Source organism: Nematolebias whitei, chromosome 14 (assembly GCF_014905685.2).
Source record: "Nematolebias whitei isolate Nwh7 chromosome 14, NemWhi1, whole genome shotgun sequence".
NCBI classification, from domain to species: Eukaryota; Metazoa; Chordata; class Actinopteri; order Cyprinodontiformes; family Rivulidae; genus Nematolebias; species Nematolebias whitei.
In genome coordinates, this window is record NC_056511.1 from 17,336,440 (window position 1) to 17,362,134 (window position 25,695).

The 25,695-nt window shown below is 39.2% G+C and overlaps 1 protein-coding gene across 1 annotated transcript; it reads left to right on the forward strand.

Annotated features, from left to right (window-relative positions):
* Positions 1-1,919: 1,919 nt before the first annotated feature.
* Positions 1,920-25,693, forward strand: coro6 (coronin 6). Its single transcript, XM_037687937.1, has 11 exons — positions 1,920-2,102; positions 5,662-5,861; positions 13,243-13,365; positions 21,449-21,578; positions 21,717-21,895; positions 22,066-22,185; positions 22,289-22,393; positions 22,492-22,637; positions 23,064-23,121; positions 24,954-25,181; positions 25,552-25,693. The coding sequence occupies exons 2-11, from the start codon at positions 5,664-5,666 to the stop codon at positions 25,672-25,674; spliced, it is 1,410 nt and encodes a 469-aa protein (XP_037543865.1). The 5' UTR covers positions 1,920-2,102; positions 5,662-5,663; the 3' UTR covers positions 25,675-25,693.
* Positions 25,694-25,695: the final 2 nt, after the last annotated feature.

Consider the following 25,695-nt stretch of genomic DNA (forward strand, 5'->3'; position numbering starts at 1 on the left):
GTACGTATTTGAATGTTACCGGTACATATTTAATTCAAATAAAAATGTGTAAATATCTCATGTCACAACGTGGACATCCGCAGCTTATATATGTACACTTTTTTTAATAATTTTTTTATTTAGTGGGCGTGACTTATATTTGGGTGCGCTCAGTAGTCCCGAAATTATGGTACTTTGTTTCAGTGAATCAATCATTTTAATTTAATACTTTACACACTTTTAGATCAGCAGCAACCTTCACGATCAAAAGAGCCATTTCTGCTTCTTTGCTCACTAGTGTCCAGAGCTGCAACGACCTGCTGCAGCTGTGATTATCAACTGGTGGCCCATGGACCACTTCAAGTTTGTTGGAGGGGGCTTTACTAGTAGGGGTGACATTATTAAACTAAAAAATATCTAAAAAAATTTTTACATTAACTGATAATTTTACATTAAGACAAAAGAAAATACCAGATTCTTGTAAAAAATGAAAAAAAAAAAAAAAGGTTTTAATGAATTAAGAAAATGAACCATGTAATTTTTTTAATGGTGGAAATTGAAAATTATGCTTTGCTTTTTCAATGGACTTAAAGTTAAAGTGAATATGTTTTACTTGTACTAGTATTTAAATAGTTGCAAAATAAAAAAAAAATTAAGGAAAATACTAAAATTATTCATTTTTGTTGTTGGTAGAACAACAAATGAAATTTAGTTTTGGTCAAAGCATGAACGAGCCGCTGCAGAGGAACCAAAGAGCTGCATGTGGACGCAGGTTGCAGGCCCCGTCTTAGATTATGGGGACTAAAGTAAAGCTCTGAGAGAAAATTTAAAATCAAAACTGTCCACACAGAATATGTTGCCAAAGTTTTCTCTGCAGTTTCTTGAAGCAATACTTGAAGGTGATCGGTTTAAATAAACTCCAGGGCGTTCAAGGTCATCCGGTCGAAGTCTGTTCCTGTGAATTAACAATAGAGGAACTGCTCTCTCAAATACAAAAAAATAAATAAATCAACTGGAGATTACTTTAAATATTTACAGTTTGGAAAAGATCAGCCTTCCAATAGTTCAGATATGCAAAAACATTTGCACTGAGTCCTTTTTGCCAATATGGGTTTGACTTGTTTGCAATCAAAATTAATAAAGGAATGATGCAAATGCTGATTAATTTGTAGCTTGAGCATTAATTCCAGTATTTGGACCAAGAAAAAAACATGATTCAGCGCTCTTGGACACTGACAAGAGACTACAAGTTGTGAAATCCCTAGTTCTTACCTCATGTAAAGCTCTGCTCTTTTCAGAAGCACCTTTTGTAATTAGTATTAAACATTTATGCTGTACAGTATTAGAATTATGGCCATCATTCTTTCCATTTTGGTTTCATTCAGGACACTAGCAGCTTTGGTTTGTTAAAACATAAAGCACAAGGTCCTATTTTACAGAAATAGAATTCTGCAATCCATAATAGGCGAAGAAACCTCCAGAATTTGGCAGTGAGGAGGATGGAATGGCTTCTGGAGCCCTGACCTCAACCCCACTGTGGGATCAGAGTGTGCCGTTTGTTCCAAAGTGACAAACACAACCACTTTGGTTGGCTTGTGCCATCCAACGTTTGCGACCATGCTGGTGAGCAGCATGAGGAGGAGGCTGTGTATGGTTCTTCCACATGAGGTTTATTCAAAAGTTAAGGAACCACCGTTTTAGATAACTGTCTTATACTGGATGAAAACATATCCCAGGTTTATATCATTCTGAATGAACCACAGTAAAAAAAAAAAAAAAGGATAATAGAATTCATCTTTTTTGTGAGACTTGTCAGAGAGACCATCATTAGTTGTCACACGTGAACGCGCGCTCCCGCTGACAGCAGCGCGCGTTCCAAAATAGACACCCCCCACCTCCCCCGGCCTCCTGTCCAGCTCTGTCCCCCTACTCTCCCCCCTCTTCCTTCCCCTGCCGCGGAGCGTCGCGCACTTACCCAGCGCGTCCTCCTCATAAAAAGAGTAGAGTCCAGGGCAGCGGATCGCAGGGAATACAATTCAGCAAAATATCAGGAGAAGGAGGAGGAGGCTAAACTTCAGCAAGCAGCCGCTAAAGAGAAGAGAGGGGTCTCCCCAAAACCTGAGGTGAGCTGATCTGTGTCCAAATATGCCTGTCAGTGTCTGCAGTGGCGCCAGCTGGAAAGGGGAGACAGCGTCCCCACGCTTGAAACCCCTTCAAAATAAAGGAAGTTAAAAATCTGAGGGCACTCCAACTTTACGTGGCTGGAGCCGGAGCAGCGGCACATTGCTAACCTCGCACGCCCTGCGCCACTGACACTTATGAATATTTGTATTCGCTTTTCACTGCGGTGGTTTTAAGTTTCCTCTCAGTTCATTAACGGGAAAGTGTCGCAGAGTCCGCTGCGCCTTCTCTCAGGAGCCATCTGGACAGTGGAGGCAGGTGGGCGGAGCAACCGGCCGGGGCGGGCCCGAGCAGTTTGTCATGTCCATATATGGAAAGTGGCCGTGTCATTCCTTCGCGCTGTGACGAGAGGATTATGGCAGGCCGTTGTAGCATACAATCATACAATCACTCCTGTCATACTTTTTCAGACATCAGTAGTACAGTAATAACATTCATTTTTTTTATAGACAGAACGGAAATTGATTAAAGACAAAGCATTACTGGTATGAATTTATATGGCCCGTTGATTTCATGTTATGGTTTTAAACTTAAATTCATGTTACGGTTGACTTAAAGTTAAAGCTATTTTAGTAAACCTTGAAAGCAATGTTGTGGGAGATTGCACAATCAAATGCACTTAGCACTAACATTATGTGTCGTAAACGACTCTCAGATACTACCACTTTACATTTTAGCTCAACATCTGTAAAACTGTCTGAGGTATAACCGTTTCTGTGTTGGTTCATTCAGTTGGCTCTGGTGGCCATTGTGAGTTGGGCTGATGCCAAAGGGTAATCAGCTGTAGCTGTAAATCCAGTGATTACTTTCTAAGATTTTCATTGAAAGCCATAAGTGGTTTAGGAGATGTGCTAACAGACACACACTTAATTCCAGTAATTAATGCCCAAATTTAAAGAAAAATCTTGCACAAATTGTGGAGATAAGTGTCTGTAGAAATGTTTTTTGTTTTTAGCAATCACTGCGCCAAATTTTAGCTCATCATCTGCAAAACTGATAGAGCCATTTTAGCATTTTCTTGACTGTGGAGGCCATCTTGAATTTAGTTGATTCCAAACAAAAACCCATTGGAGAAGTATCCATCTATTACTATCTGAAAGTTTCATATAAATCTGTACAGCAGTTTCTGAGATATTTTGCTAACATATCGGGACAGACACAGGTTAAAACAAGATCACCTGACTTTGCTTTTCAGCAACGGGCAATAAACACAAATAACATTTCTACTGGTAAAAATACATTTTGAGGTCTCTATCTGTAACGTTAGAAACATCAAGAGCAGAAATTCTAAAAACACAACAAATGTTGGTCATTTTAACATTTAGTAGCTAGACTGAGTACAGACATCAGCCATTTAGTTCTTCTAAGTCAAGAAGAACTTTTCAGATATTTTCTGTTTGGCAAAAACATTCATTTTTCACAAAGAAGTATTAAAATTCTTGGTTGCTGCATTAAACAAATCAACACCATGTGTACTGTATCTTCTGTGAAAGAACATAAGGAGCATTTCTTAATTTTAGGATGTTCTAAAATTCAGTAGATTGTTGAGAACAGATTTTGCTAAAACATTCTAAGTTTAATTTAGAACCCTGCAGTTTGGATTAAGAAGATAAAAGCTGGAGAGCAAAAGGTCAGGAGACCTGCTCCTACTTTTTTGTACTTGAAAACTTGTACAAACACCATCATCTCACAAATGCATGCAAATGTCTTGGTTGCTCTGTTGGGCCCTGAATGTCCCACAGTCGGCCAATGGAGGTGCTTACAGGAATGTAAATCTGGAGCTTCTAGGAACGCATGGGGGGCTTCTGTCCTCTCGTCACTCTGTCGTGCTCCTGGTCTTCGAGGTTGCCCTTAGGTCACATGTTGCATAATCAGTTTGATCTCTTCTGGGTTTATTCGAACTGCACAGCTCTTTAGAGTTTAGAAATATTACTAAAATAAAAGAGGACAAATTATTAGTTAGGAACCACATCTAAACCATTTTAGATTTATGAACAGAAACATTTATATATAAAAATAATAATTTAACATTATTTATCTGAGGAGCAGACTGCTTTGAGTTTAACTCCATCACAGAACTCTCATCTTGAGCAAGCATGAAGGCGACAGTGGAAAGGAAAAACTCCCACATGAGGAATAAAACTTTAGCAGAACCAGTCAAGACAAGCGGCCATCTGCTTTGACCGGCTGGGTTTGAGAGGAACAGATACACAATGGCAGGTCAAGAATCACATGTTAAGATAGAAATAGCATCAAATGAAAACTATTCAATTGTAACAATTCAGGATGCACGGTGGCGCAACTGGTAGAGCTGCTGCCTCTCAGCGAGCAGGTCCTTGGTTCAAACCCCGGTCCAGGGGCCTTTCTGGGTGGAGTTTGCATGTTCTCTCCGTGCATGCGTGGGTTTTCTCCGGGTACTCCGGTTTCCTCCCACAGACCAAAAACATGCATGTTAGGCTGATTGGTAACTCTAAATTGTCCCTAGGTGTGAGTGAGAGAGTGAATGGTTGTTTGTCTCGTTTGTCTCTATGTAGCCCTGTGATGGACTTGCGACCCATCCAGGGTGTACCCCGCCCCTCGCACAGTGATTGCTGGACATGGGCACCAGCGACCCCCGTGACCCAAAATGGAATAAATGGGTAAAGAAAATGGATGGATGGATGGATGTAACAATTCATTTAAAGAAATGAGGTCAATTTGTCCTCCAGTAGTCTAAACTTTAGACAGCATAACAAGCCAACCCTAACTATAGGATTTATCAAAATGGAAAGTCTTAAGCCCAGCCTTAAAACTGGACAACGTGTCAGCCTCATGGACAGAAACTGGAAGTTGGTTCCACAAGAGAGGAGCCTGATAACTGAAAGATCTTCCTCCCATTCTGCTTTTGGAAACTATAGGAACCATGAGTAAGCCTGCAGTTAATCGAAGTGCTCTGTTAGGAAAATATGGAACAACAAGATCTCGAATATAAGATGGAGCTCGGTCGTTGAGAACTTATTAAAAAGTTAAAGGTTATAGACTCTATGGGCGTTTGCTTTTGATGTTTTGCTCTTACATGTTTGGTGGTACAATCAACTATTAATATCTACTCTGATGGTGGCCCCTGTTATACAATATCCCCAGTGTTTTTGAGGATTACAGTCCTGCTGGCTGCCGGCCTGTAACGGTCGCAGGACAGCAAGCTGTCAGTCAACAAGCAACTTAAAACCACAAAGAAGGGTTCATAATTAAAGCAACTAACACGGCTGGTTATTTAAAGCTGCTTCAGTTAAAAATAGATTCATAAAGCATCAAATGTTTTGAATAATTAATATTGGACCCCCTAGTGCAGTGATTCCTAAAGATGGGGTCACTGTGTGTCACAGAACATCCTGAGATCTCCACATAATTTAAAAATGATTTCTACTAGCTTAGTTTTATAAAGATAAAAGCACAAACCTCTTTCCTTAACAAACTTCTTATCGGTAAACGTTCGCCTTTCTTTGCCTCCACCATCCGCAGCTATGAGTCGCAGCATCGTGCGGCAGAGTAAGTTTCGTCACGTCTTTGGCCAGGCGGTCAAAGCGGACCAGTGCTACGATGACATCCGAGTTTCCAAGGTGACGTGGGACAGCTCCTTCTGCGCCGTCAATCCCAAGTTTCTGGCCGTCATCGTTGAATCCAGCGGAGGGGGGGCCTTTTTGGTCCTGCCCCTCTCTAAGGTCAGTAAGGGGAAATGACTGGAACACAGGTCCAGATCACTCTGTCACACAATGTGTTGATCAAATCTGCACAGAAATACGTTACACCTGCTCAGAATACTGGCACAAAATTCTTACTATTGTCACAAAGGATGCTGATGACTACAAATAAATGATGGGTGAGTAAACAGAGATGATCCAGAAGACATCAGAGTTTTTCCACTGTTGGAACTCGCCGCTGCGCCGCTCAGTGTGGCTGCATGTTGGAGTAGCTCTGTTAATTTCATTCTGAGATTACAGGTATTGCTTTTAAAAACATCAGTTTCTCTTTTTCTGGATGTAAATCACATTTTTTGGATGATTGTTTCCTCTGGTATCAGATGCTGTGCAGATGGAAGGATTTTTACTGAAACTGTTTTACTTTTGGACATTTGTCATGATGCGTAACCATAACAACAAGATGTTTTTTACAACTGGGAGCAACTGATTAACACCTCAAAAGCTCAAATAATATCTCAGCCACAGCTCAAAATCTAAATGAGTTAAAAAGGAGGTGCTGTGGATGGATTCTCATCTACCTGCTGGCTGTGCTCGAGTGCCTGACCACTGAGATTCTGGAACCAGCAGGAAACACGGCTCATGACAGCAGAAGGACAGGATCGTCCCCTGGCACCTGCAGCTGGCTTTCCGTAGCGGCAAGGAGCTCGGCAGACTGCTGGGAGGAGTGGCCATCGCTCTGGGAGGAGTTCAGCTCGGCATTCGGGCCGTCCTGCAGCCGGAGGGAACCGAGAGGCCAGCCGAGTCTGGGTGGATGGATCGGATGGGATGGACCTTTACAAGAGATCCTTCCTGCCTACAGCCATCAGCATCTATAACATCTCTTAATGAAACAAGGATAATGAGTTACAACAACATTTAATTTCCCTTGGGGATTAATAAAGTATTTTTGAATTGAATTGAATCAAGATTTGATTTCATGAATTCTTTTCTCCAATCTGAACCCTGCAGAATTGAACTTTTCCTTTAGCACTTTATCCTGCTTTCCTGAAAAATAGTTCTGTTTTTCCAGTAATGCTAATTGATCCTTGTCCAGAGGAGGTTGCAGATGCTCAAGTCTTTATTTAAGATGTGTTTTAGCTGGTAAGACCTTTACAGTCTAAAGTGAGGTCCAACAGTACACCACAAAGGATTTCACAGGCAGCTGAAGGAGGCCGAGTGATTCCTGTGACACTAAATATGTGACATGTAGGTTGGGCGTAGAAGGTAAAATTGATGCACACATTCACCAGAAGATCATACAGAGCTGTTTCAAAACGGACATAAAATTATTAAGTTAAGAAATCTAAGGTTCTGCTAAAAAATCCATCTTAAAAACATCCAACAAAGTTGTCAGGTCCTCTGGTCAGTTTCTTTGTGTTGAAACGTTTTGTCTTTCATCCAAAGGACTTCATCAGTCCGAGGAGCCACAACAAATTCAGTCCCACAAACAGCACACTCATAGTGGGCCAACCAGTTTGATGGTGGCGAGATGATTTCTGGAGTCCACCCTCTCCCCCATCGACTCCACTGAGGTAGCCATGTCCAAAGTGGTTCAAAACATCAAAGTTCATTAAGTTAAGGAAGTTTTAATGTGGATGAAGGCAGTTCATGCATATTTTTAGTGCTTATTTCCTTATTATTTGTTTCAAAACTGAAACACAAGCTAACCTTTTCAATTAACGTGTCCAACTAAAAATACTTTAACAAAAATTCATATTACATGACATCTTCATTTACAAACCGGATTCCAAAAAAGTTGGGACACTAAAAAAATTGTGAATAAAAACTGAATGCAATGATGTGGAGATGGCAAATGTCAATATTTTATTCGTAATATGAAATAGATGACAGATCAAAAGTTTAATATGAGTAAATGTAACATTTTAAAGGAAAAATATGTTGATTCAAAATTTCATAGTGTCAACAAATCCCAAAAAAGTTGGGACAAGTAGCAATAAGTGGCTGGAAAAAGGAAATTGAGCATATAACAAACAGCTGGAAGACCAATTAACACTAATTAGGTCAATTGACAACATGATTGGGTATAAAAAGAGCTTCTCAGAGTGTCAGAGTCTCTCAGAAGCCAAGATGGTACGAAGATCACCAATTCCACCATTGTTGCACAGAAAGATAGTGCAACAATACCAGAATGGTGTTACCCAGCGTAAAATAGCAAAGACTTTTAAGTTATCATCATCAACCTTGCATAACATCATCAAAAGATTCAGAGAATCTGGAACAATCGCTGTGCGTAAGGGTCAAGGCCGTTAAACTCTACTGGATGCTTGTGATCTCCGGGCCCTTAAACATCACTGCACCTCAAACAGGAATGCCACTGTCAAGGAAATAACAGAATGGGCTCAGGAATACTTCCAGAAAGCATTGTCAGTGAACACAATCCACCGTGCCATCCGCCGTTGCCAGCTGAAACTCTACAGTGCAAAGAGGAAGCCATTTCTAAGCAAGCTCCACAAGCTCAGATGTTTGCACTGGGCCAGGGGTCATTTAATATGGAGTGTGGCAAAATGGAAGACTGTTCTGTGGTCAGATGAGTCACGATTTGAAGTTCTTTATGGAACACTGGGAGGCCATGTCATCCGGACCAGAGAGGACAAGGATAGCCCAAGTTGTTATCAACGCTCCGTTCAGAATTCTGCATCACTGATGGTATGAGGTTGCATGAGCGCTTGTGACATGGGCAGCTTGCATGTCTGGAAAGGCACCATTAATGCAGAGAACTATGTTCAGGTTCTAGAACAACATATGCTCCCATCTAGACGTCATCTCTTTCAGGGAAGACCCTGCATTTTTCAACACGATAATGCCAGACCACATTCTGCAGCAATCACAACATCATGGCTACGTAGGAGAAGGATCCAGGTACTGAAATGGCCAGCCTGCAGTCCAGATCTTTCACCTATAGAGAACATTTGGCGCATCATAAAGAGGAAGGTGCAACAAAGAAGGCCCAAAACGATTGAACAGTTAGAGGCCTGTATTAGACATGACTGGGAGAGCATTCCTATTTCTAAACTTGAGAAACTGGTCTCCTCTGTCCCCAGACGTCTGTTGGTGTTGTAAGAAGAAGGGGGGATGCCACACAGTGGTAAAAATGGACTTGTCCCAATTTTGGGGGGATTTGTTGATGCCATGAAATTTGGAAACAACAGATTTTTCCCTTAAAATGATACATTCTCTCAGTTTAAACTTTTGATCTGTGATTTGTGTTCTATTCTGAATAAAATATTAGATGTTGGCACCTCCACATCATTGCATTCAGTTTTTATTCACAATTTGTTTAGTGTCCCAACTTTTTTGGAATCGGGTTTGTACAATCTTAGCATCCATTAAGACGGCCAGCCACATAACATTTATTTTGCAAGCTTTGATTTTTTTGGTTGTGGAATAAATAGAAGTATTTTTTTTAATACATTTTTTAAACTATTCACGCAGTTTTTACTATTTCACAGAATGTTTTCTTTATAAACTGTTTTTACCCCAAAGTGCATAAAGTAATTACAGATCAAGCCTGGGTTCTGCAAAAAGGCAGTTCATGCCTGACAATAAAAGTGACAAAGTAACGGCTGTTTGTTTTGAGAAATGGTGATGAAGCGTTGATGAAGTGGACACAAATGCAGGAGTACAAGCAGCAGGATGAACCAGAACATCATTAAAACATAAAAAGTGCAGATTAAACAGAAACAATGCACACAAAAAAATGATAAAAACTAATCCAGATGTTTAATTGGGTAGAAAATTGCAACACATAAGGATTCACTTTATAATGCACCATAGCTGTTTTTGTTTAGTGTTTTAATATCATTTTCTTCCATTTATTTTTTTCAATTTATGTTTTCTTTTATGATTGTCTACTGTTTTGTCATCATTCTTTGTTAAATTCAGGTTTCTATTGTAATCAATGAGAACAACCTGTAGAAATAAAGCTTGAATGAAAATTCAAAACCATGGTGTACAGATGTCTGCACTGATGGATAATTACAGATGCAGCCCAGGTGGGATGATCATCAAATAAGGACTATGGAAGTGGCAGAGCAGAAAACAAGACATAACCTGAAGGATCTAGAAAAAAATAAGAGAAACAAGATAACGGGGAATTAGTTGATTTATAGTGGCTATATCCTTGTGCAGGGGTGGTGACGCAGAGGTTAGAGAAGGTGAGCCTGTGATCAGCCAGTGCGACTCCCTCGACCGACAACATCAAAATATGGGTGTGAAAGGTGAAGCACCCACACCTGCCTCCACTCTCATTTGCCCCATTCTGGGCCTTTGAGCAAGGCTTTTAACCCCCACCATCTGCTCCCTTGAGCGCCCTGGATAGCAGCTCTCTGCTCCACACAGAGGGCTGTGGTAGCTCAGTGGTCTATGGTTGCATCAGGAAGGACATCTGATGTAAAAACAATTGACAAGTCTTCACGAGTTAGTTCGCTGTGGCGACCTCTGGAGAAGGGAGCAGCCGAAAGAAAAAAATTGTGGCTATATCCTTGTAGCCGAAGGCTTTACTGCCAGCTGTCCTAACTTTCCTCTTTTATTGCACAAAGTGAGCATTGTCACTGCTGTCTTTAAACAGATTTACAGAAATTCAGCTGACCCTCCCTGTGAAATGCCTCCACACAGCCGGTCTCATTTGAGTCGGGCTGTGAACAACCTCTGCCAAACACAGCTCAGTTTTACGAGGGCTGCGATATGAAATACGTCTTCAAGTTTTTCCTAATAAATATTCATATCTAATATTGTTTATCACATGTTTTTGTTATTATTATTTTTGCCTTCATGATGACTAAAACTGTCATAATGGACATATGAATGAATTAACTTGTTTTGTCATCTTTTGGGGAAAGTGTGTGTGTGCGCAAGTAGGTGTGTGTGTGTGTGTGGGGGGGGGGGGGGGGGTCCCACAAAAACTTTGTCAACTCGTGTAAAATGTGTTAAAAGATGTAAAGTAATGACTAGTCTTTAAAGACATTGAGACGTAATGGTGAACGAACGTGCTATTTATACATAGCAGGGCAGTGTGTGTCCTCTCTCCCCCCTCTGACTCCCCAACAGGCATCAAGAAAAACTCCCCTTTCAACGGCTTGTCACTGGAACTATAAATACGCCTCGCTCAGTATGTGTGTGTGCCTCTGTGGAGGGTGTGATGTCTCTAAAACTGATACCCAAATTCACATATTAAGACGTACAAACAACGACTTGCAGCATTTTTGTTAGGTCTGACTCCAAGTTTCATTTTTGACAACTTAAAAGGCATTTTGGTGCTTTTAATATATATAACTAATTGTTCTAACAAGGTTAAGTCAGGTCCTCTGGACAGATTCTTCTTGTTGAAACGTTTCGTCTTTTATCCAAAGTACTTCTTCAGTCTGATGTAATCCTCGGTTCCTTTTTAGATTTATCTACCTGGATTATTGAACATGCATCAGGATAATTTAATTGTTCACAACCTTTCCAAATAACCCCACTTCAAAAGATCTGAGCTATCACTTTTAAGTTTTGTTACTGTGTTTAATGTCAACTATCTTCAGCACAGTTCAATTTATTATAAACTGTCTTATGGAAATTTGTCAGGAATAATGATTATATGTTGTCAGATCCGTGTATATTTGGACACATAGACAAGTTTTATCATCTTCATCAGTATAACCCAACAGTAGATTTAAAATACTTCAGCAAGTATTTGTTTTTAAGACACGTATACCTAAATATAAAATGTTATTTTGGACTTACAGATGTTGTTGGAGAAGTTCCTCCATTTCACAGATATAAAATATATATTTTTTGTGAAATGTTGACATTCCCCAGGAAGTCTGGCTGTTTTTGTTGCTCTTCATATTATCGTGTTATACGTGCTCGGCTGGGCTGCAGCTGAAGGGACTGTCTCATCCATCTATGAATAACTTGTTTCTTTGAAGGTTCTTAATCGCTGCATCAGGAAGTTTGGGGACATTTCCCAACTGTTTGTGTTCTTAAAGCTCCACATTTTGTTTTGCTTCTTCTTCTATTCAGAAATCATTTTGAACACTTGTGACTCCTGACTACAATCCATACCATCACACTGCCACCACCTTGTTTGATAAGTCACATGCTTTTCTTAAAGACCTCTCCCTTTTTCCTTCAACACCTGTCTTTCCTAATTATAATTCAGCTCAGTAATGGTTTCATCTGTTCAAAGAGCTTTTCCCATGAACTGTGCTGAGTCTTGATGTTTATTGTATTTTCATTATATGCAAATAATTAAATGATACATTTAACCAAAAATGTCTATTTTAATCTCATCTGGACAATTTTCCAAAAGCATTTTGGCTAAATTACAAGTTTTGGTAAATTAAAATCTTTTTGACATTTTTTTCTCAGCAGCAGGGTCTTCTGGGATAGTTTTTCTTTTTCTTTTTAGATAGAAACAGATAGATGAAATGGTAAATGGTCTGTACTTATTTAGCACCTTTCTACCTTATCAAGATACTAAAAGTGGTTTACACTACAATCTGTTCCCTCATTTACCCGTTCATACAGCTCTCTACTACAGCTATACAAAGATCAATCAGTGCTTTATCACATTCATACACCGATGGGACACACATCAGAGGCAATGAGGGGTTCAGTGTCTTGCCCAGGGACACTTCAGCATGTGACTGCTGGTGGAATCGAACCCCCAACTCTCCCACTGGAGGACAAATGCTCTAACCACTCAGCCACAGCCGCCCCAGATGAAGCTGACACCGTTTCACCAGAAACAGAAAAAAAACCATTGATGTTCTGTATCCACCATTCAAACATTTTAAATATTTTCTCCTTTTTTTTTTGTTGCAATATCCATTCTTTGAAAAAAAAAAAAAACTTTTCAAGTCCTCAAGCAAAACTTTGTTCTTATTTTTCATACTCACTGCATAAATTCCACAACATGAAAAACTAAGGCACTTTTCACTTTCATCTGATTGCAGGTGCTATTTTTTACATAGCATGTTATTGTTTTTATATTTTTAATGTATGTATGAAAACATTTCACATTTTCTCAATTTTTTTATATTTTCCTCTGCATTATTCTCTTGTTCCAGTGCAATAGAAGATATTTTTGATAATACCTTTATTATTTGTCCTGCAACAGTTTTCCAGGGGATGTGGTGTCCACCTGGCAGAAATACAGAACAACAATTATAAACCTGGTTATAGAAGAGTTTTTTTTATAATCTGGACATATCTTTTTCTTTATTCACACCTTGACTGTGTCCATCTAAATCCATTTTCGGGTTAAACAGAATCAGAATTACAGACATAGAGCTTTTTATTGTTTATGGTATAACAATGATGAACATTTGTCAGGTCTACGTCTGTTTCTGTGTTACAGACAGGTCGTGTGGATAAGAACTACCCACTGGTTATTGGCCACTCAGGACCAGTTCTTGACATCGACTGGTGCCCTCATGACGACAACATCCTGGCCAGCTGTTCAGAAGACTGCACTGCAATGGTAACAGTTTTGTCTTCCAAAATAAGCTGAAACACACATGGAGCAGTGCGTTGACTCAGATCATGGTGGTAGAAGTTGAGCTTGGCAGTCATGGTATGTTAGTAATAGGGGTTGAACGACTACATAATTTTAAACTCGACATTAAGATAATGAAACTCGAGTAGAACTCGAGTACTTGATGACATCATAGGATCTAAAGATACAAAAATAAATAAATAAAACCGCAAAAAGGTCATTATTTACATAAAAAAGACCAACAAAACACGGTGAGCATATATTATGCTCCTACCATTTATTATACTGCAAATAAGTCACAGGAAAAACTAAACTATTAGTTATAATTATTAAGCTGCAAAATTGAAAGAAACATGTGGCACGTCAAAAACTAAACTAAAAACAGTGGAGCAGACGCCCACCCCGCACCACTGCCAGCTGTGGTGCGCATTAAGTTTAGTTATAGAGATTAATATGTTTATAGTTTTTTTTTTTATAGGTTTAGAGATAAATATTTTTTGCTTTTTGTTTGTGAAACAAGGTCAGAGGAAGCTGGTTCTGATTCGGTCATTGGACCCGGTGTTACACCATATTCTGTGACCTGCAACAGTGCATGCAACACCGCCTCCTACGGTCACAATATACAGTGGTCACAGAATATGGTGTAACACCGGTTCTCAACAAGCTCCAAACAGTCAGGAAGTTGATTCATTTTCTGTTTCCTTATGATGAATGAAACGGAAGATTCATCTTTAGTGAAATATTTCCATACTATTGATTTATGTCTACCTGTTTGTCAAGACTGGGCCTGCTCCGCTCCATTTGTCTGCTTGAAGAAATCCATTTTGTAACCCACGCCCGGTGCAGATCATGTGACACGTGACGCAATGACGTAACGGCGGCGTAATGACGTCACCGCGGATACTCGACGTGAAATTAAAAAACTCGATAGATGTCCTAGGAATCGATGTGTATATTACTCGAATAGTATGTTAAAGCCCTAGTTAGTAAAACATTTGAAGCTGCTTCATCATATTTTATCAGAATCTTTAGTGCTCTTGCTGCTTCTCTCTTTTCTTCTTCCTGTAGCATTACAGACAAAATTGCGCTAATAACCATGAAATAAAATAAAAAGAGAATATAGGAGGAATGCACGTCATTCAGGATGTTTCATTTAGGCAGTTTAGCATGTACCAAAAATCACATTTATTTTTTCATCGATGCCTCACTGTGTTTGCATTAACTGTGCATGAAGTGGACTACAAACCCCAGATGTGAGGATTACGTCCACAAATCTGTCTGCAGGATGTGGGAGACTTCAATTTTAAGGTCAAAGTTTCTTTATTGTCATGCACATCACATGTGATACATGTGGTGGAATGAAATTGTGTACACAGTGTCCCAGTTGCATCCAACAAAAGTATAAATTGTGAAGAAAACCAGTAGTAAGATCTAAGGCATGAACTAAGAAATACACTAAACTATGTTAAATATGTTAAATATCTGGACAGTGTAGAGGGATATAGGTCTGGATATATAATGTAAATTATCAGTTCTGAGTTAAGCTCATAAGATATGCATTTATTATGCAAATAACCTCGTTGTGTATGGGCACCACCTCTCTTTTAGAGGAAAAACAGTCTCTAACCCCAAATTAATGTAAACTGAAACATGAGTTCTTTCTCGTGTTTAAAGGGCATCAAGTCAGTTAATACACACAGATATGCCAAAATAATCACAAATTCAGTTGATTTTATGTATTTTATTATAAAAATAATAATCTGTGATATATGTGATAAAAATTATGCATAACAATCAAATGAATAACAAATAGCTTTGTATCAAAGGTCTAATTGATTATTCAAATAGGTGAAACTTAAAAAGGCAGATTTTGGACTGGTTCTGTTTGTGAAGTAGTTAAAATTGTGTCTAAAGTGAACTGTAGTTTGTCTGATAAGATTATTGTGATGTATGATCACCAGAAAGACATTAAAAGTCTCTTGTCCTACCAGAATGAGATGGTCAGAAATGGTCCAACAGCTGCTTAAAAATGGTACCAGTCCAGATGTTCTGGTGACTGAGAGGCTGATTTTTCCTCATAGTTCACCTGTCATCTTAGAGGGACGAGGGTCCATATGGGAGTCAGCTGGGATTTTCCACTCCTCTGCGGTGTGATGGTTCTGGTAACAAATCTCAGGTTAATGCCAGGTTCTACTTCTGGTTCTGCAAGGTTTCTTCTGTATCTTTTGTTCCGTCTCTGTGCAGAAAGGATGTGTCTCTTCCATGCAGAAACTGGGTTTTTCTCTCCCAGTTCCGAGCTCCAGAAGTGTGTAGTGAAAGATGATGTAGAAGTAGATGTGTAGTAGAAGAAGAAGCCAGAAGTGAAACTTAACTGTCTGTGTGTTTCAGAGGTGAAGGTCCACCTCTTGGAAGAGGGATGGTCCTAACTCTTTGTCATGTTTTATAAAATCTAAAGTCCATTTTCTCTGTCTGCCTTTAAAAGTTACTCTTTCAAAAGAGACAATAAGACCAAATATATTCTTAAAAAGAGATTACTTAAAACACACATTTTCATGGATAAACGTTCAGGTATGAAATAAAACAGAATCAATGTTCATCAAAAGGTGTCGCTGTTCATCTCCTGAAAAGAAAATGTCATTAACAAAGGGTTCTTTAAAATGTGTTATCTTCATGGGAACGATTCTGGGAGTAATATTCCTTTTTGATAAAGGAAGATACCAAAGTAGCGAGTTCGGACGTTCCTAAGCTTCGAGGTCAGTTGGACCACAAGCTCTCATTAAAACGATCTGTCCGTTTCATGGGAAATGAGTTCATATTGGCAGTGAAGTTAACACAGTGACAGTTTTTTTTTTTTTAATACATTCACATTAGTGTCAACTAAGAAGTTTGTGAACTGAGTTGAATATTTGTAAAACAAAGTCTTTTATTCCCCAAGGGAATAGATGCATCTTACTTTAAACAGTTTCAAACACAAAAACACATGAATGGTGTTTGGTTGAGATGAGGTGAACTTTTCTGAGGTGGTGTTCCCCTACAACAGTGATGATTAAATGAATCAGATCTGACTAAAGAAGAATAACTTTTTTAACAGAACAGACTCTAATGTTTGTTTAAACATAAAGATTTGTCTTCTTGTTGAGCAGATGTTTGTGTTTTCTGTGTGTGCGGCCAGCAGAGGTCCCCGTGTGGCTTTGATTGCAAAACAACAACAACTTTATTCACAATCTGATGAATAAATCTGTACAACAAAGCAGAGTGGTGAAAACATACTAAATTTAAATGCTATCAAAAACCACTGAGCATCTTTTATTTGTGTAATTTTTTAAAGATTTTAAGTGTCTGTGAAAGAAACAAACTGCTGTGTTTTCAATATATCGTGGACAGAATAGGACAAATCTTGTTGATATTTTACAAAGTTACAGTTTCATTTACAATAATGTTGTAGAAAAGTCTTGTTTCATTAATGCTTATGGTGAAAAGTATATGTATCGGTTTTAAGACAACATTTGAAATTTTTTTTTTATTAATACTTTACTAATATGTTAGGTTCTCAGTTAAAAAAACAAACAAACAAAAAAAAACAGACTAATGTTGGATGCTAATGCATCCAATGCTGGACTAATGCTGGACTAAAGACCAGCTCAGAAGGATTGTGTGATCATCTGAGGCACAATTTACAGCACATTAAAATAGTAATAAAAACTCAATGTTTTCATCCTGCAGCACGGTGGCGCAACTGGTAGAGCTGCTGCCTCTCAGCGAGCAGGTCCTTGGTTCAAACCCCGGTCCAGGGGCCTTTCTGGGTGGAGTTTGCATGTTCTCTCTGTGCATGCGTGGGTTTTCTCCGGGTACTCCGGTTTCCTCCCACAGACCAAAAAACATGCATGTTAGGCTGATTGGTAACTCTAAATTGTCCCTAGGTGTGAGTGAGAGAGTGAATGGTTGTTTGTCTCGTTTGTCTCTATGTGTCCCTGTGATGGACTTGCGACCCGTCCAGGGTGTACCCCGCCCCTCGCACAGTGATTGCTGGACATGGGCACCAGCGACCCCCGTGACCCAAAATGGAATAAACGGGTAAAGAAAATGGATGGATGGATGGATGTTTTCATCCTTTTTGTGATTTGGTTAGGACATATAATAAATAATGTTTTGTTTTTTTCTCCTTATGATTATCAATTGGTTGCTTGGTATGAAGAGTTAATGAATTTGCAGATATTGGAGACCTGAAAGAAAAAAAAAATCATTGATTGTTTATAAATCAGTGTGTTAAAGTCAATTATTGGCACTATTGGAATCACACTAAAAAAACTATTAGCAATATCCAAACTATGGACTCTATATATAGTATGGCCCAAGCAATTTTAAATAGTGTTGCATATTATTTTATGACTAACAAGATGCGCATTTGCCTACAGGTAATCTGGTGTCACAGTTCAAGTAGGTTTATTGTCATTTCATCACATGTGGTACATGAGGTGGAACAAAATTATGTACACAGGGTCTCAGTTACACCCAAAAATAGCAAAAAGTAAAGTCTATAAAGAAACAGTAAATAAGAATCTAAAATATATGCTAAACACTAATAATGCATCTTGATTAACTAAACATTTAGAGTTTTTAGATGCAGTTTGTTGTCAGCATAACTGCAGTCATGTTTAAGTTGATTACCACAAATTAATGAAAGGCATAAACCACAGTCTGTAAATTGAATTAATTAATTAATTAATTTTTTTATTGTGCAGAATTGATATTCAGTCAGATGTTTTAACAATTATATTATTTTTACGGCCATCTGTAACGGTAAAGTAACTAGAGGACAAAGCTATGGGAAATTTGTTCAAAATTTTCTTTTATTGTCATGATATTTTACTAATCTAAAAGATTATGTATATATTAAGGCGGTGGTTTCTCTCACTATGTGTGTGTGTGTACACTTGTTTTTTTTCTTACCACTACAGGCCCTTATATGTATAATGAGCAACTTTGTCCAAACTGTCAGTCTCTATATTAAATTAAAGCCAGGTCCTAATACGGTGCAAAATCATTTTTGGGTTAAGGGTTAAGAGCTATGGTGAGAATTAACTTTAGGCTTAGATTAAGATTAGGCCAGTACTGGTAATAGTTCGGTTTAGGGTAAGGGTCTGGGTTGCAGGGGGCTCGGTGGTCAGTGCAGTGGTCTTTTAAATCTGATCCCAGGTTGCATCTGGAAGGGCATCGGGCGTAAAACAATTGCCATTTTTTTCCTGTGAGGTCCGTCACTGTGGCGACCCAGTCAGAATAGAACAGGCAAAAGAAAAACAGTAACAGTTTAAGGGTCTGGGTTAAGCTAAAGAAATTAAATGAATACAATAGATGTGCAAACTTATGTGTGTGTGTGTGTGCCTACAATATCTACAGCATGTGTCACTTGTCACATGTTTTTTGTCATTTAATGATAGCACATGTGTGCACCAGCACAGCTGTCACTGACGACGGATCTGTCCAGTTGTTCATCAACGTCACAAGAATTTATGTGATCTAACGATCGAACGCTGCACAAGGGCTGTGCTTCTCTCCCTCGCTTGCTGTGCATGTGTGTGTGTGCATGTGTATGAGAGAGAGTTTGTTTATATCAAGCAGCACACAGACAGACAGTTCCAGCTGTCTTGGTGGATTTGCAGAAAGGCCAAAAGTGTGATGTCACACTCCTCATTTGACAGAATCTCATCATTGTGTCATGAGAAAAGCTTTACCTCCGAGTGATCATTGTGTAGAAACTATTGTGTGACCGTGTTTTTTAGCCTGTAGTACACAGATCCGTCATCGATGGCTTTTTTTAAAAAAAATTGGGGGGAGGGGTGTCACTAAAATATCATTCCAGTTCAGTTTTGTTTTTATTTTGTTGTTGCTGACTTTTATTCTTCTTGAGCTAAGTAAAGTAGTTTTTGTTTTGCTGATTCCATTTTATTTTAAGTCGTATAAACAAATAATTTAATTCGTATTAAAAAATGCAACACTTGGGGAAAAAAAAAGTTTCAAAATATGTGGTGGTTTATTCTCCCAGAGGAAGGTTTACACTCAGAAGTATATAAAATATAATTGATGGTGTCTTTTTAAAAACACGTTTTTCAAAACTTCAAATTCATTTGAACTGTAACTTAATTATTCACAAGTAATGTTGTCTCTATTATTCAAGAACAAACACTTGGATAGCTCACAAGATTTAAACACACCTTTCTTAAATGTTACATATATAAACCAAACAAAAAAAGATTGATTATAAAAAGTGTTAAAACTATGAAACCATTAAAACCTTGATGCCCTAAGCAGTGGCGCAAAAAGCGGGTATGCAGCGTATGCAACGCATAGGGGCGCTGCACTGCAGGGGGCGTCAAAACCCTCTGTAGAAAAAATGTTTTTCTAGTAGGCATTTTCTAAATGATCAATAACAGGGGAACAGCACTGATTAGGCGCCCCTCTGCTCCTTCACCTCCCCTCTGCTCCTTCACCTCCCCTCTGCTCCTTCACCTCCCCTCCTATCGCTCTCCCTTCCCACACAGGTGGCTGTGAACACGCCCCTAAGAGAACGCACTCGGCGCGTTTTTTGTTTTTTTTTAATCTTGAACTACCGCTCGTTGTGCACATGACAAAAGCTGAGCTGGAGGAATCAGTGACCACATATGCCCTGACCACTTGTGATGTTTCAAGAGATATCATTCAAGAAATATACCCAGCAAGCCGTCTACTGAAGGGTTACAAGGCTCTAGAAAAGTTAAATTTCCTAATTCAAGAGGACCTTGATTTGGTATTTCCAAATTTGACAGTAGCCCTTAGAGTATTTTTAACCATGCCTCTGACAGTTGCATCTGCAGAGAGATCATTTAGCAAGCTGAAGCTCATCAAAACGTACCTTCGTTCAAATATGAGCAATGATCGCTTGTCCCAGTTAGCAGTGATCTCTATTGAAAACAGTGTGGCACGGTCTATTTCATTTGATGTTATACTTGACAAATGGGCAAATGCAAAGTCACGGAATGTAACAGTTTAAATGTCATAAATGTTAAAACTCTGACATGGACTCCAGGCTGTTAAGATGTCATATTTCCGCTACATAAAATGTTGAGCACTGACTGAGTACCACTACTGTTATATATTTGTACTTTATAAAACTTCTTATTTGTTTATGATTGAAATGATCACCTGATATAATATGTAACATTAAAAAAATCTGTAATATTACTACTGTATTTTCTAAGTGCATGACTAAGCTGTATGAGGCGGCAAGTAAAAAGGAGCGGGTGGGGGGGGGCGCCGATGATGTGTTCGCATCCACCTCAAAAATATGTAGTTGCGCCCCTGGCCCTAAGTATTGTTGATGTGCTCCTCTTTACTAAAAATCTGGTTAGACAATATTAAAGTGATAAAACTAGAGTAAAACCTTTCTAATGAGTTTAGGTTCAAACTGACGGACAAATTATTTAAAAGTTGTAATTTTTGTGGCCCAAAAGCTGCTAAGGTGCTGCGTTGATTATATAAGTTGACACATAAATATCTGCACAAATAACCATCACCACTGCCTGACTGCTGATTAGCAACATTATTAAAGTGTGGCAGTGTGGCGGAGTTTTATAAAACTGTTACATTTCCTGTGATTAGAACTCATTTGCAGGCAGGACTCGGAGAACACGGGACTTAGAGTGGAATATATATTTAATATAGAGGAAAGCAAAAGCTGACGTGCAGCAAACTTACATGAACTTCAGGGGAGATGTGGAGGAAGGCAGAAACAGAACGCATACAGGATACAATGCCCAGACAAAGGAGAACACAGAGACGCAGGCTTCTATAAAATACAGGAGAGCAGGACCAGACCTCAAGAGGGAGACACACAAAGCAACACAATCCTCACAAAAAAGACTCGAGCAGGACGTGTTGGTAAAATTACATACACTTTTGTGATTTTGCTGCTTTGACTTAAAGAATGCATTTTTATCTCTCCAGTCCCAGATGTTTAGTCCTAGGAAGAAAAAAAACCCATCTGGAATACAATGATAAGATCAGTAACACTGTGTTTGTGTGTCCTCTGCAGGTGTGGCAGATCCCAGACCATACACTGACCCGTCCCCTGTCTGATCCCATCGTTGTTCTGGAGGGACACTCCAAACGAGTCGGCATCGTCAGCTGGCATCCCACCACACGCAACATCCTCCTCACAGCTGGTACAGTTCATAAACACATACACCTAAATAAAATTCATTACTTCTGTTTTGGATTTAATTTAAGTAAAAACAAATAATTCATAATCAGGATGACAAGGAATATTTATATTTTTTTTGTCTGACCCTGCCACACTCCAGGCAGCGATAACCTGATCATCATCTGGAACGTGGGAACAGGAGAACCTCTCATATCAATGGACGACCACCCAGACCTCATCTACAGCATCAGCTGGAACCGCAACGGCAGCTTGTTTTGCACCACCTGTAAGGATCGACGTCTGCGAGTCTGCGATCCCCGCAAGAGGGAAGTGGTGGCGGTGAGTGAGTAGGAACTGCTCATAAATCTTGCAGAACGTTAGACTCGGTGAACTGGTGAATCATGGCTCTAAATTTAAATCAAAACGTTGAAAAGTGATCAAAACTGAAGAATAATCAAAGCGCAACAAACCTTCTGTCCTTCAAAGTAGTTCCCTCTGTCTGCCAACAGGAACGTATGGCTCCACATGAGGGCATCCGGCCAATGAGAGCCATGTTCACCAGAGACGGAAACATCTTCACCACGGGATTCACCAGGATGAGCCAGAGAGAGCTTGGCCTCTGGGACCCGGTAACAAGCAAACTTCAAGCGATGTTCATGAATAACTAAATAAACAGAACCATTTATGTATCGATGTGGATGCACATTCATTCGTTGCTTTTCTTGTCTGCAGACAAACTTTGAGGATCCCATAGCACTTTTGGAGTTGGACACAAGTAACGGAGTGTTGTTACCGTATTATGATGCAGATGCAAATATGGTCTACTTGTGTGGAAAAGTACAGCGACACTAGTCTAATCATGCTTTAAACTTAAGGATGTTTTATATGAGAGTTACATTTCTTATATGCTTTTTATGTTTGCATTGCTTTTTTAGGGGGACAGCAGTATTCGTTACTTTGAGATCACGGAGGAGCCGCCGTACGTTCACTACCTCAGCACCTTCAGCAGTAAGGAGCCTCAGAGAGGAATGGGCTTTATGCCCAAGAGAGGCGTGGACGTCACCAAATGTGAGATCGCTCGGTAAGATGCGCCAAATTAAACAAATTGGCAGCTTTATTGCATTGTTTTTCCACCAAACTTTTTTTTTTTTAATGTAAACTAGTAAAGGGTGAACAAAAGCATGTTGCATGTGTGTGACTGGCTATTTAGCACAGGGTTTTATATATAAAATCACATTTTAATGGCATATCCTTCAGTTAGAAATAAAGCTAAAATTATTTTGAAAGCACTTTTTAATTTTAAAACAAGTTCTACTATCTAAAACTAAATTTTACAGTGTGCATCTCTAAGCTGTTAGTTTATTACTTCTTCTGATCTTCAGTACTGTAACCACACCATAAATTTATGCTAACAGGAAATCTTTCTACATGAGGCATCCTTACAGCATAAAAGGATGCTCAACAAACGCTGCTGTGCTGATTATCTGCCGACTTTGCTGTTTTTCAGGTTATTCAAGCTGCATGATAAGAAGTGTGAGCCCATCACGATGACAGTGCCGAGAAAAGTAAGAACAGCTGATAATTGTAGTGAACCAGATAACCTCAAATCTACCAGATGGACAGAGACTGTTATTTTCATTGATCTGAATAAGTCTGAACCATCTGATGAACTTTCTTTCTTGAATTAATCAAGCAGAAAAGACAATTCTTTATAATCATTACTGTCTTACAAATGTTTTGATAATCAGATTGTGTTAGTTCACTCAATGCTTTACAGGTTGAAAAGAACTACTAATTTTTATTTTTACATAAACAGTAAGTAATGATTTTTGTTCCTCATTCAGAGAAGAAATCACCTGAATATGCCTTTCTTGATTTTCTGTCTGAAATGAGCAAGCTGTCGTAAGTATGTTAAAGGTTGGTTTTCGGTCAACTAAAATGTTTACCGAGAAAAATGTCATGTTTTACTATTTGAAAAGATTACAAAGTGTGAGACTCCACGAAGTCTGCTGTTGCTGCAATAATCTTTTCTGTATGTTGTAAACAATCCTTGACTTATGATAACATCTTACGTCACAAATCCACTCCTCTTTCTGGTCCTTCCACGAATCAGAAAGCTCTAAATTGAACAGGAAGTCGACCCAAATAAAATGTGGCAACTTCTCAGTTCATAGATTCCAATAGAGAGGAGAAGGAATAGAGAATTATGGATTCCAGAATTCCAAGAGAATGAGAGTTCTGAGAGATGTTGGAATGAGAGCTGACAACAGGTCCGATAGTCCAACAGAATGAGCAGATTGAGAGTGCAGCCGGTTATGAAGAGTTTGGAGTTATGAAGAACCAGGAACGTTTGGGATTATAATTCTGTTTTGAGCTAATCAACGCACGACTTTCTGAAGGTTTGGTAGCTCTCGACGGAGACGCTGAAACGAGTCAGAAAGGAACTACATCCAGCGCTGATTCATCGTCAACAGGTAGATGGTTCTATTTTGACCAAGTGTACCGTGAGAAGCTGAGGATCTGACGAAGCGTGCAATTTCTGGTTAAACAGATTAAACTTCCCTCACACAGTTCTCTGTAAGATAATCTCCTTTCACTCTAAAACCCACCTCTCTCTCATAAATCAGTACAGATATTTTAGAAATATCTTAAGCAAAGTCCTCAAATCACCGCCGAGTGATTTGAAGTTCATTTTCTGTGAAACTGTCTGTTATTATTTTCATATTTTGCCAAATTAATGTAAATGTTTGATGTTAAACTTTGATTCTGAAAATAAATGATTCCATTCATTTGATGGGTCAAAGATAAATAACGTCTCTTGTTTACATTTCTGTTAAATTCAATGCACGACATTTACAGTCAGAAAAATGAAGAACTCGTGAAAAGTATGCATAAATATATATCCATATATTTGTCATACAACAAGTGACACGTACCTCACGTGACTCACTACATAATTATGCTCTGCTCCACTGTCAATCATAACGAACCCCTATTGTGAGGATTGATAGGGTCATCTGCATATGTATCTAGTTCATCGCAGCTTTATAGCTCGAACTCCCCACTCTGTTCTTTGAATTGGCTCCTCGGATGAGAAGCGAAACGTCTTTAATTACAAATAAAGTCCAGCTGCTTTTGCTTTTAATCTTGTTTGGATGTGCTTATTAAAGTAAGACGTCACGAATGTGTTCCACAACTTGACCAAACCTACAAAGTGCTTCATAAATCCTCAGTAATCCTGACTTGGTTGAGGTTTTTGTGGTTTGCTCACTGCCTATGTTGCCTTCTCTTCTGTCCATCTTAGAAGAAAGAAAGCAAAAACACATACACTTTTGGGAACTGTAAAACCAGAACACCCCCCAAAAAAGTTTGTATTTTTTCCCCCTCCCTTGTGCAGTCGGACCTCTTCCAGGACGATTTGTACCCAGACACAGCAGGACCTGAGCCCGCCATGGAGCCTGACGAGTGGTTGGATGGCCGCGATGAAGATCCCATCTTGATGTCGATGAAGGACGGCTACGTGCCGCCTAAGAGCCGAGAGCTCAAAGTGGTGAAGAAGAACATGCTGGACTCCAGACCCACCACCCGACGCAGCATGTCCGCTCTTGACACCAACAGCTTGCCGGTAAGTTTTACATCCTCTCATGCACACGCTACATGTTATCTATTCAGAGTGACTCGTCTGTCTCAAATTGAATTTATATTGTTAAGGTTAGTTTAAATATGAATGCAATGTTTAAAGTGAGTATTTACTGTTACCTTTAATAACTACTGCCTTTCTATTTAACACTTTTCTGTTTGTTTCTTTTCTTATTGTACCTGTGCACATCTTTTCCCTCCAAAGCTCCCGTCTTTGTTTTGGTTCATTTTCTCTAGTTGTTCACTGCCCCTTGACATTTTTTCCCCCTCGCTCTTTCCTCATCCTCCTTCCTGTCACTATGAACTTTCCCTTCCCTCCTTTTATTTTTCTTGTCTTTGCTTTCCTGCCTGTGCAGCCTCAGCTACTTGAGAGGTTACTGGAGGAGCTTCAGAATCTAAAGGCCACAGTTTTGTCTCAGGAGAAGAGAATCTGTGACTTGGAGAATAAGCTTTCCCAATACACTAACGGCACTGCCTGATACGCAAGTGAACACATCGTC